Source organism: Oncorhynchus nerka, linkage group LG13 (assembly GCF_034236695.1).
Source record: "Oncorhynchus nerka isolate Pitt River linkage group LG13, Oner_Uvic_2.0, whole genome shotgun sequence".
Classification (NCBI taxonomy): domain Eukaryota; kingdom Metazoa; phylum Chordata; class Actinopteri; order Salmoniformes; family Salmonidae; genus Oncorhynchus; species Oncorhynchus nerka.
In genome coordinates this window covers 61,508,066-61,520,704 of record NC_088408.1, presented here as the reverse complement: position 1 = coordinate 61,520,704, position 12,639 = coordinate 61,508,066, and the positions used below count along the sequence as shown (strand labels likewise).

At 48.4% G+C, this 12,639-nt stretch overlaps 1 protein-coding gene across 1 annotated transcript in view; it reads left to right on the top strand.

Annotated features, from left to right (window-relative positions):
• Positions 1-12,639, top strand: part of LOC115139785 (intermembrane lipid transfer protein VPS13A-like) — a 58,065-nt gene that overhangs the window by 17,231 nt on the left and 28,195 nt on the right. Inside the window, 11 exon segments of the mRNA XM_029677563.2 lie at positions 67-236; positions 5,381-5,622; positions 5,749-6,071; positions 6,230-6,592; positions 6,814-6,915; positions 7,126-7,278; positions 8,984-9,245; positions 11,124-11,284; positions 11,559-11,662; positions 11,753-12,047; positions 12,183-12,617. Of these exon segments, the coding sequence (XP_029533423.2) occupies positions 67-236; positions 5,381-5,622; positions 5,749-6,071; positions 6,230-6,592; positions 6,814-6,915; positions 7,126-7,278; positions 8,984-9,245; positions 11,124-11,284; positions 11,559-11,662; positions 11,753-12,047; positions 12,183-12,617 (2,610 nt within the window).

The window sequence follows — 12,639 nt, the reverse complement described above, 5'->3', positions numbered from 1 at the left end:
TAAAACTCCATCCACTTGGATATTCTTACGCCCACAGACAGAGACTTTTTGGTGTGTGTCTCCAAGGTGCAGGTGTTGGACTCGAGGGATGAGCAGCTGAAGCTGGCTGAGTTCACCCTGGGGACTATCTCTACATCTGTCCACATGTTCTCAGACGGATCTATGAAGGCCTCCGTCAAACTCACAGACTGCCTGCTAGACGACAAAAGATGCAGGGTCAAGAAGATCACTGCCAGGTAGAGGACACACCCACGGTTACCTTGGTTTCGCTACAACCGCAATAACATCTGCTTAACACGTGTATGTGACCAATACATTTGATTTGGTACTGAGCCTACTTATACATTCACAAAACCTGGGAGAGATGCCACAGAGTGATGTGTGTGTGTGTGTGTGTGTACTGTGAACATATGATTGTGTGACTCGGTGCTGGCGTTGATGTACGAGGCTCAGTGTGTGTTCTTCAGCGTGCCACCATGTTCAACACAGCTTCACCATCTGTCTACTCACATAGGACTGTCACACAGCTAAGATGAATGGCTTTGGTTAGCAGCCGAATCATAGTCAAAGCAACTAAGGTAATCTCTCACTCCCAGTCCATCAAAACCCACGAGTAAGGATAAAGTCTGTCAATTGTGTTGAGAGAATGGAATCTTTGTATCTGTCGAACAGAAAGTTAGTCTCACTCCTCAATGTAACATCATTTGACTAACGGATTACAAGGTATTTAGTGCACTTATGGTAGGGTTTGTTATTAGTGCTGTCGTGACTTTGATTTAATGTGATGACTGTTATTTATCTTATCAACTATGTTTAATTGTTACTCTATTAAATGAATCATGAAACAATTAATTCATTAGGAATTTGGGGCACCAAGGGAGAATTTGTTTATAGTTACCATCTCCCGAAATATATATTATAAAGCGATAAGTCACTTAATAATCATTACCTCGTATCAGTCTCATTCTGAGTGTCGCAGACTTCTTGAATCCACAAGAACACCAGCCTTTTCTGATTATTCAGTTCTACACAAATTTGATTTCATGTATTATTAGTCGACCTAAATAATAACACAGAATACACATACATGCTTACATGAGACAAAAGTCCCTAGTGGACTGACCAGATAAGATGGCTAATTACACAAAGATGGAAAAGGGGGTGTGGAAAATAGAGCGATAGGGGGCAGGGACAATTATCGTATATTTGGCAACTTTTCTCACAGTAACCATATACCTTGCACACGAGCCGCCGCCCGTTTTGGTAAGAAATGCAATGTATTTACGTGTAGATGTCTATCTGTCAGGGGAATAGCTCGATGGGTGTAAGGCTCTGGCTGTCCACCAGAGGTCACACTGTCCTGTTTTGGTCTCGTAGTGGAGTGTTCAAATAGAACGAATGTTATGTGTATAACCACAGTTATGTGAGCTATATGGATCACTCCAATATATTGGTATCACTCTGCGACAGAGGGATACATCAAATGTGTGGATTTACAGATTTACTCCCGTGTATACCTGTGTCACGGCTGGGGTCCGCCCCTATATATATATATACCCCATGGCCGCGACACGTTCTCTACATAATTTCTGAGGCGCTTCTAGCACCGTAGAGGATTGGAGTGATCCATATAGCTCACATAACCGTGGTTACATACGTAACCTTCATTATGTTTCACTATATTGGATCGCTCCAATATATTGGATTACCAGATTTAGCCGGTGCTAGAGGGACCTGTCCAGCCAGTGGCGTAGTCCCAGCGCGGGATCGAGACGCAGGGGCCGTCAATGTAGAAGGGGGGGGGGGGGGGGGTACTGGCACAGTCCCCGGAAGGGGAGGCGATGCCCAGGACTGCTGAACCAACCGTAGAGGGAGGTGCCAAGTTACCCGATAGTACCTAGCAAAAGGTACAAGAGGAAGCCCAGCTGGCCATAGCACAGATATCAGCGAAGGGCACTCCTCTCAGTAGAGCCCAGGACACAGCCACACCTTGTGTTAAATGTGCCACCATAGATCGCAGCACTGGCCTGCCAGCCAGGCAGTATGCTGTCATAGTTGTGTCCACGATCCAGTGAGAGAGCCTCTGCTTGATAGCCCAGCAACCAGGACTCTTTCACCATAGCAGACAAAAAGCTGGTCTGTTGTTCTCACTCGTGTCCGCTCCACATAGGCAGCCAGTGCCCGGAGGGAGGCCCAGACTCCCCCGCCACTGCCGCGGGGTCGTAAGCAGACAGGATAAAAGGGATGTTCACATGCCTGTCTGACAGAACCTTCGGGAGGAATGAAGGGTTGGGGAGGAGAGATATACTCCTCCCACTGGGGTCCATCCGGTAGCACTCAGAACTTACTGAAAAAGCATGGAGCCCACCCACCCTCTTCATGGAAGTAATCGTTACCAAGAAAAGCACCTTCATAGAGAGGTGTTTCAGGGAGGCAGACTCCAACGGTTTGAAAGGTGGCTTTGGCAAAGCTACCAATACCACATCCAGATCCCAGCTCACCATTGAGCGGTTCCTAGCTGGACGCAGGCGACAAACCCCCTTCATAAACTTGGAGACGCCCCACTGGCCTGTCCATCCACCGCACATGGCAGGCAGATATAGCAGCCAAATACCCTCAGTGTAGAGGCTGCCAAGCCCTCATCCATGCAAGACTGCAGGTATTGGAGGACCTACTGCACCATGCATGACTCGGGCACAACCTCAATACTAGTACAACCACCAGCGCAACTGATATGCCGCGGTTGTAGCCGGTCACCTTGCTCTCTGCATGGTGTTCCTTACTCCCTCCTGTAGTCCTAACATGGACCATTGGTGCCGTTCAGCGGCCAAGCCCACAATCTAAGGCGGTGCGGTCTTGAATGCCACAGTGTTTCCCCCGGCCTGAAACAGTAGGTCGGGTCTCAGGGGCAGTTGCCAAGGTGTCCCAGACAACAGGGACAGGAGAAGGCTGAACCAGGGTCGTCTTGGCCAGTATGAGGCCACCAGCAGCAGACAATGCTCCTCCATCCTGGTCCTGTCCAGCACAGCCTGGATCAGGGGAAAAGGGGGGAAATGCGTAAAGCTCCAGCCCTGGCCAATCGTGAGCCAGAGTATCCAAGCCCAGATGCCCTGGTGGCTCTGACATGGAGTACCACATGGGGCAGTGTGCATTGCTCAGGGAGGCAAACAGGTCCATCTGTGCCCTCCTGAACTTGTCCCACAGGTGCTGTACCACTTGGGAATCCAGTCCCAAGGTGGCCGGCCCTCTATCGAGAGTATATCCGCTGCCACGTTCAGGATGTCAAGGTACGTGCGTTGCACGTAGACACCAGATGTCCCTCAGCCTAGAGAAGGAGCTCCCGTGCTATAAGATTGAGGCAGTGGGACCTCAGTCCACCCTGATGGTTGATGTAAGCCACCACTGTGGTGTTGTCTGTTCCAGTGCAGTGGCTATCCAAGTGAGTAGGCTCCTCATAGCCTCTCGAGCTACTGGCGGCTTCTGATGACCTGGTAGTCCTGTTCACGGTGGTGAACAGAGCCGGCATTGTCCCCCAGAAACAGCTTATCACTGTCCAACAGGGAACAGCTGTCGTCACCATCAAAGCTACGCAGGGCATATGCCCTCTGTTCAAGGTGGTCCCAGCAGTCTTACTCATGCCCCAGTCCAAGACTGGCAGCAGATGGGTTCTGCCTGCGGTGGCTCCGGCCACGTTTCCAGGGAGGGGTACTGGGCCCAATAGAGGGACTAACAGCTCGCTGCTGCACCACTCCTGAGGGAGGGAGCTCGTCCCCAGCCTGAGCCCGGGCCTGACCGACCCGCTCGCGCATGCCGAGCCAATCACATCAGGCGCAGGCTTTCTGAGAACACCACACAAAACAGGCATCCAGTAGGGTGCTCCACCGCCCTCTCCGCGTGGTTAAAACCCAGGTAGTGCATACACGAGGTATGCAGATCCCCAGGGGGATGCCACCATCACACCTGTCACAAAGGGAAAGCCACAAGCTCAGCCAAGCCAACAAGGCTACGGAGAAGGGGTCCAACGCCCTGAGAGAGCTATGTCGTGACCCGCTTGGAGGTATAGGAACCCGGTGAGGGATAAATTACCCAGTACCTCTGCAAACACAGGGGAAGACCTGGAGCACTCAAGAGGGGCTGACCATGTGGCCAGCTGCAAACAGCCAGTGAGTATACTTCCATGCAAGATATTACACTTACCAGTGACTTACCAAGTGAACTTCAGAACGTTTGTAACTCGAACCATACGGATGTCCGCTGAGAAAATGAAAGGGAACATGTGCCTCGGCCATGGGGTCTATATATAGAGGCGGACCCCAGCCGTGACACAGGTGTACACGGGAGTGAATCTGTAAATCCACACATTTGATGTATCCCTCTGTCGCGGAGTGATACCGATATTTTGGAGTGATCCAATATAGTGAAACATAACAGAGACTGTCTGAGATGGGATTTTCTTTAGTCAAAGTTCTAGATCCCTTTTACATACACAGCTGCAGAATGTCAATGTTTTGGTCTAGTGGGTTTTTATTCACTTTGTGTTGAGTTTGCAACCATTTCAACGTGTGGACCACGGTCTCAGATCTTTTGGTCTGCATTTTAATTCTTAGGGGGTCCTTTTAAGCACTCTGGTCGAAAAGGGCAGTTCCATCACACTGACAAGCTCTTCTGACCTCGGGGTGTGGTTTAGTTAATGTGCAAGGGACATGAAAACTAAAATCAAATTCATATCTTAACAAAAAGAGTTGCAGCATTCTTCATATTGTATGGAAACTTAACAGCCGAAGGGGGTTTCCTTCCTAAGTTACAGTATTTGGTTCATACAGTTTTTAATAACATCACAAAATGAAAAGCGATATGACATGATTATTATTTATATCCCCACTGACTATTCTTAATATTCCTACCTTAGAAATATTGTTCCGGTATTTACTTTTTTGGTCATTTATAGCTTTGGTGGCAACATTTTCCTGGAGGTCAAAGGCATTCCTTTGGGTTGGTACTGAAGAGCAGGAAAGCGTTCTCTCCTTCATAATATTTACAATTGGCGTGAAGTGTCATTTAAAAACAGCACAGCCCCCGCTCTCCTTTCTTGTGCCTTGGATCCCTGACCAGGAATGCCCCTGCTTATAGGGTTTGTTGTTAGTGCCCCTGCTATAGGGTTTGTTGATAGTTCCCTTGCTGTAGGGTTTGTTGATAGTTCCCTTGCTGTAGGGTTTGTTGATAGTTCCCTTGCTGTAGGGTTTGTTGATAGTTCCCTTGCTGTAGGGTTTGTTGATAGTTCCCTTGCTGTAGGGTTTGTTGATAGTTCCCTTGCTGTAGGGTTTGTTGATAGTTCCCTTGCTGTAGGGTTCGTCATGTCCCTCTGGCCTCTGTCTGTCAGGATGATGGCGATGCGTCCGGGCGCTGAGAGGAATGTGATGGTGGAGGTGAACTACAAGCAGGGCCGCGACGGCACCTCTTTGGACACGGTGGTGCAGGACGTGTACCTCTGTGCCAGCATGGAGTTCCTGCTCACTGTGGCCGACATCTTCCTCAAGGCCAGCCAGCAGGGCTTCTCCTCCGCCACCCCCAAGAACAGCAGTAGCACTAAACCCACTGCAGCCGCAGCCTCCAAGGAATCTGGTATGACACATTCAAATTTCACACTTTACATTATTCACCACAAATGTCATGTTTGCACAATGTGAAGTTTTGGATTGGATGCCCAATGTACACGCCCCTGCTTTCCTCTCTGGTTCCGTAACACAGCTCCAGTGGGGGTGGTGGCAAAGTCAGAGATTAATGTTCTGGTGAAGAACCCCGAGATTGTGTTTGTGGCCGACCTGACACGTGCCGACGCCCCGGCCCTGGTCATGACCACGGAGTGCGAGTTGGTGATGAAGAGCGACCTGGACGGTCAGCTGATGACTGCGGTGGTCAAGGACCTGAAGGTGGTGGCCTGCCCCTTCCTGAAGGAGAAGAGGAACAAGGAGACCACTGTGCTGCAGCCCTGCCAAGTGTTCTTCAAGAGCACACAGTCCTCCACCTCCCCGCAGGCCATGGAGGTCTGCATCAACGCACTCACATTCAAGGTAGGCCACGGCCAAAAACAAAACCATCCCTTTAAGACAGGAACCTGTTAGGAGCATATCATTTTGGTCATTAGACCTTATTGTCACCTTTTTCTGGCCCAGCTAGCCAAACCAGAGTGATGTGCCTCACGTTCCATTCTCCTCTGTGCCCCACCCAGGTGTCGCCCATCATTATCAACACAGTGATTACCATTCAGTCGGTGCTGAGCCCGGCCGGTGCCGAGACACCCCAGTCTGAGCTGGAGAGCCCCGTGCCCCCAGACCTGTGGGAGCGCCGGTCCTGGAGGGACCTCAAGCTGTGGTTCCTGGAGGAGGAGGGTAAAGACGAGGATGCCCAGTCCCTGGTCCCGCTGATTCCCCAGGGCGAGTCCCTGCAGTTGGCCATCAACTCCATCTGCCTGACACTGGAGGCAGGGGTGGGCCACCGCACCGTCCCCATGCTCCTGGCCAAGTCCTCCTTCCACGGTGACGTCAAGAACTGGAGCACCCTCATCAACCTGCACAGCCAGCTCAACCTGGAGGTCAGACACTGCACAGCTCTACACAACCCTTTACACAACATCTACATGACCTTTACACATCCCTTTACACACACCTCTACACGACCTTCACACAACCACTACACATCCCTCTACACAACCCTTTAAACATCTACATGACCTTTACACAACCTCCGTTCAACTAAAACATGGGTTTAGTCAGACTGCATTTAGTGTACAGTAACATAGTGTGGTGTGTTTAGGTTCACTACTTCAACGAGGTGATGGGGGTGTGGGAGCCACTGCTAGAGCCCCTAGAAGACGAGACCCGAGATGGATTCAGACCCTGGACCCTGGGATTAAAGGTGACCCTTGCATACATTTTCCATGCATACATACATACATACAGTAACTCACTCACTCACTCACTCACTCACCACTCACTCACTCACTCACTCACTCACTCACTCACTCACTCACACTGTCCCATGTTCCACACACATCCTTCATACGGATAGTGGAAATGCACTATCCACCACACACACATAATGGCTATGCATCCCCCTGAACTGTAGATGAAGAAGAAGCCAGTGAAGTACACAGGTATATCAGAAGAAGTGGACTACAGCATCCCTGACTACAAGACCGTCATCAGCATCAGCAGCAAGGACCAACTTAACATCACCCTCTCCAAGTGTGGACTGGGCATGCTCAGTAACCTGGGCACGGTAAGTCAATGACGTCACACACCAGCACTCTTGTACAGTGCATTCGGAAAGTATTCAGATCCTTTGACTTTTTCCACAGTTTGTTACGTTACAGCCTTGTTCTAAATCTACACACAATGCCCCATAATAACAAAGCAGAAACAGGTTTTTCTACATTTTTGCTAATTTATTGAAAAAAACGGAAATCTTTCAGACCCTTTACTCAGTACTTTGTTGAAGCACCTTTTGCAGCGATTACAGCCTTGAGTCTTATTGGGTATGATGCAAAAGCTTGGCGTGCCTGTATTTGGGGAGTTTCTCCCATTCTTCTCTGCAGATCATCTCAAGCTCTGTCAGGTTGGATGGGGTGTGTCGCTGCACAGCAATTTTCAGGTCTCCAGAGATGTTTGATTAGGTTCAAGTCCAGGCTCTGGCTGGGCCACTCAAGGACATTCGGAGACTTGTCCTGAAGAAACTACTACGTTGTCTTAGCTGTGTGCTTATCAGATGGGATGGCGTATCGCTGCAGAATGCTGTGGTAGCCATGCTGGTTCAAGTGTGCCTTGAATTCTAAATAAATCACTAACAGTGTAACCAGCAAAGCACCATCACACCATCACCTCCATGCTTCACGGTGGAAATCACACATGCAGAGATCATCCGTTCACCAACTCTGCGTCTCATAAAGACACGGCGGTTGGAACCAAAAATCGCAAATTTGGACTCATCAGACCATAGGACAGATCTCCACCAGTCTGATTTCCATTGCTCGTGTTTCCTTGGCCAAGCAAGTCTCTTATTATTGGTGTCCTTTAGAAGTAGGTTCTTTTCAGCAATTCGACCATGAAGGCCTGATTCACATAGTATTCTCTGAACAGTTGATGTTGAGATGTGTATGTTACTTGAACTCTGTGAAACATGTCTTAAAGTAATGATGGACTGTCATTTCTCTTTGCTTATTTGAGCAGTTCTTGCCATTATATGGACTTGGTCTTTTACCAAATAGGAATATCTTCTGTATACCACCCCTACCTTGTCACAAGTGATTTGTTCAAATGCATTAAGAAAGAAATTCCACAAATTAACTTTTTAACAAGGCACACCTGTTATTTGAAATGCCTTCCAGGTGACTACCGCATGAAGCTGGTTGAGAGAAAGCCATGTGTGCAGAGCTGTCAAGGCAAAGGGTGGCAACTTTGAATAATCTCAAATATAAAATATATATTCATTTGTTTAACACTTTTTTTTTTTGGTTACTACATTATTTCATAGTTTTGATGTCTTCACTATTCTACAATGTAGAAAATAGTGAGAATAAAGAAAAACCCTTGAATGAGTAGGTGTGTCCAAACGTTTGACTGGTACTGTATGTAAATAAGCTATTTCAGTTTTTTACATTTGCAAACATTTCTAAAAACCTGTTCGCTTTGCCATTATGGGGTATTGTGCGTAGATTGATGAGGAACAAAATGTATTTAATACATTTTTGAATGAAGCTGTAACGTAACAAAATGTGGAGAAAAAGAAGGGGTCTGAATACTTTCCGAATGCACTGTATATGTTCGTCTATTGTCTAGCTGAAAAGGTGGCTACTTTTTATATAAGTGGGTTGTTTTTGAGTCGTGATGGAATAGATTGCCTTGTGTTGAATTGCGCTCTATAAAATGCCTTTTTTTTGGGGGCGTGTTTGCATGTGCATGCCTGGGTGTGTTTGTGTGTGTGGCAGGCCTTTGCGGAGGCGGCCAAGCAGGCATCGGATAGTTTCCAGAAGGACGAGGCTCCGTTCGTCGTGAAGAACCGTCTAGGTCTGACTGTATCGGTGGTGCACAGTGAGCTGTTCAGCCCCCTGGGTCGCGAGGCCACGGCGCGCCGGGTAGAGCTGCAGGACGGAGAGAGCCTCAACATGGACTACCGTCGCACCACCACCCACTCAGACCAGTTCTCTGCCATGACATCGTTGGTAGCCAAGGACTACTACATACAGCCCAGTAAGCAACACAGTTACAACCACTACAGAAGTGCAGACCAGCGTCTGTATTCATTGTACTGCCGGTCTAGTTTTTGCTTTTAATATCCTAATGGACAGGAGGAACCTGATCCTCGATCAGCACTCCTGCTCGGAGACGCTTCACACATACGTCAGATATCAAACCCTAGGTCCAAAACCCTATTAGGGTTCTGACCTAATGCCCAGGTATTAGTAACCTTGGGATGCGAAATTCGCCGTTTTGAATCCAAAATAGGTGACCTTCGTGATTCGTGTAGATCCGATGAGAAAGGTTTGGGCGGGGGGGATTTGGATGACTACTGGCTGTAAGCGAACGAGGGATGTGCGTTTGGAGCAATACTGGCTCTATCCAAGGCTCAGCCAATCATTCACATAACAACAGAATGCAGCACGTGACTGAAGAGAGAAGTTACCGCATCAGCACGCACTCTGGAAAGACAGCTAGCCAGAGAAATGTTGAGCAACATTAGCCAACTTAACTGATCAGATAATTGAGTTCATGGTGTGAAAATTAGCTGGCTAATAAAGTCAGACCACACAACATCAGATGAGCCAACGTTAGTAACCTAACCAATTCACTATTGTATTAACTGTTAACGTTATACGACTCCTTGCCGTGCCTCAAGTTATAATGCGTTAGTTGCTTACTGGACCCTGGCAATCTGTGTGAAACGTTAACTAGCTAACAAACCGAACTAACAGTGTTAATGTTTTCCCTCTACAGTATGTGGTTCATTTTCAGAATGAGAGAATTAGGTGAAAAATGAGGCATTGCTTGTTAAACAAGTGGATTCAGGGATCAAGTGTAGCTGGAGCTGGGCCTGGCTTATGCTGGACGACAGTATGGTGAAAGGAACACAACACACTTAACCTTTTTCTCACCTTTTCAATACAGTGGATATAAAGGGTTATGCCAGGTGTACTCTGCCTGAAAGAGATCAATTATGCCAACAAAGGGTATCATGCAGGAAGTGTATAATGTGCAGTGTAGCCCAAAGATAATGCTTTTGTTGTGTTGAACTGGACAGTACCACATTGTGAGTGAGGGGGGGGATTTTTTACTCAGTGAACGTTATTTTTACACGCACGTAGGCTTGTGCACTTGAACGATATCTACTATAGTGGCCACTATAATAGAGCAAAAATAGATGCCTGTTTGTTTAATTCTATTTCTACTTTAAGATGTTTTTTTCCCTCTAAGTGCAGTATTTAGATGTGTGGTCACAAGCGTTCTATTGTAAAGGCTGTCATGGCTAACTGCAATATTTGTTTTTTTCTCAAGGCTTGAGTGTCATTTGCAGTAAAGTCTAGGCAACAAATAACATTGGATTGCTTTCTTTAGGGGTGGTAGGGAGCCTCGTGGTTAGAGCGTTGGGCCAGTAACCAAAATGTTGCTGGATCAAATCCCCAAGCTGACAAGGTAACAATCTGTCGTTCTGCCCCTGAGCAAGTTAACGTTCTGCCCCTGAGCAAGTTAAGGCAGTTAACCCACTTTTCCCCGGGCGCCGAAGACGTGGATGTCGATTTAAGGCAGCCCCCCGCACCTCTCTGATTCAGATGGGTTGGGTCAAATGTGGAAGACACATTTCAGTTGAATGCATTGTTTGACAACTGACATTTTGAACCACTTTTTATTTTACACACAGAGACGGATCATGTAGATCATATTCTTTGTTGTTTAATTAGTTAACCTGCATTTCCACCTAGCAGGGATTTTTTGGCATGTTTCAGTGCAGAAAAAAAAAGTGTCACCTTTTTGGGCTACTTACCAGCTTGTATCCCTGGTTAACAAAAGTCAGTACTGTGGCTCGGGTCACTAGTCATTGATCACGCTGTTTTTTTATGTTCATGTCCTCAGCTCCGGTGGGCCACACTTCAACAGGCATGATCCCGTTGATCAAAGTGGGGCGTGGCATGTACAGTGTCATGCACAAAGACTCTGGGGTCACGCGTTTCCTGGTCTGTCAGATCTACTCTGTGGAGGGAAGCAAGTACATCAAGATCCGCTCTCCCTTCCAGGCAAGTTAGTCCCCCCCCCCCACCTCAAACTCCAACTCACACCAATGAATGCTCACTGTTCTCAGACTGACTAATGCAGATTTCACCCAAATGCTCATTTTCTCCCACCATTCATCTCAATCCACCCTGCTTGCTTCCCTAGCCCTCTCTGTTCTCTCTCTCTCCCTTTACTTTCTTTAGTCTGTACTTAACTTGAGCCCAGAATGTGTTCAACTATCTGACCAGAGAATGTATTTTTTTGCCTGAATGTCTCTTTCTCATGTCTCTCCTACAGATCATAAACCACTTCTCCATCCCATTCAGAGTGATGGAGGGCTCTACCAGTCTGGGGATATCACTGCCTACAGAGGAGTTCTGTGTGCCTCTGGACTCCTACAGGTGACATGCACGCACACACACACACACACACACACACACACACACACACACACACACACACTGACTGTGCTGAACCCCCCTCCCCCGTAGGTCAGAGCTAAGACTGCAGCCGGTAACCGAGGGAGACGATCAGTACGACTGCTCCGAGGGTTTCAGCTACGAGTTGGTGAGCCAGCAGCCCGGTGCACGTGTGCAGCAGACCTGTCATCGCCATGGTGACAGCGCTGGCGTCCTCATGGTCAACATCGTCCCTCTGAAAGACACGGTGACATCACAACACACAGGAATGGCCGGGGAGCACTTTGACGAGCCCTACATCCTGCACCTGTGGCCCTCTGTCCTGCTCCGGAACCTTCTGCCTTACCCCATCACCTATCGCCTACAGGTACACACACATTACCCCATCCCTACGCACCAGCAGAGAAATTGACCTACAGCTCATCTATCATATTTCCTCAGAGCTTCCCCTTCATATGACATGCCTATTATTGATTGGTATTGTGTGTTGATTGGCTGACAGGACAGTGAAGAGCCCACCCCCATCACCCTGATGGACGGCCACTCGGCCCAGCTGCACACCGCCATCATGGACCAGTCCAGCCTGGAACTCCGCCTCCTCGACTACCTGGGTCAGGATTGGCAGGCCCACTACGGTCTCTGTGGCGACCTGGATGAGATCACCTTCATTGTGTTCAGCTCTCTGCGCGTTGAAGAGGAGGTGGTCAGGTTAGGAGAGGGGGGAGAAGGGAAGAGGGCGGAGCTCGATATTGCGGTGCATGTGAAGTACGACGCGGGCCAGACTGAGGTGGCTATCCATTCTCCCTACTGGATGGTGAACAAGACGGGCCGCCTGCTGCAATACAAGGCCGATGACATCCACCGCAAACACGCCATGGACTACGATATGCCTCTGCTCTTCTCCTTCAAGCCACACAACTTTCTGCAGAACAACAAGGTAGTGGGGTGGGGATCAGCTT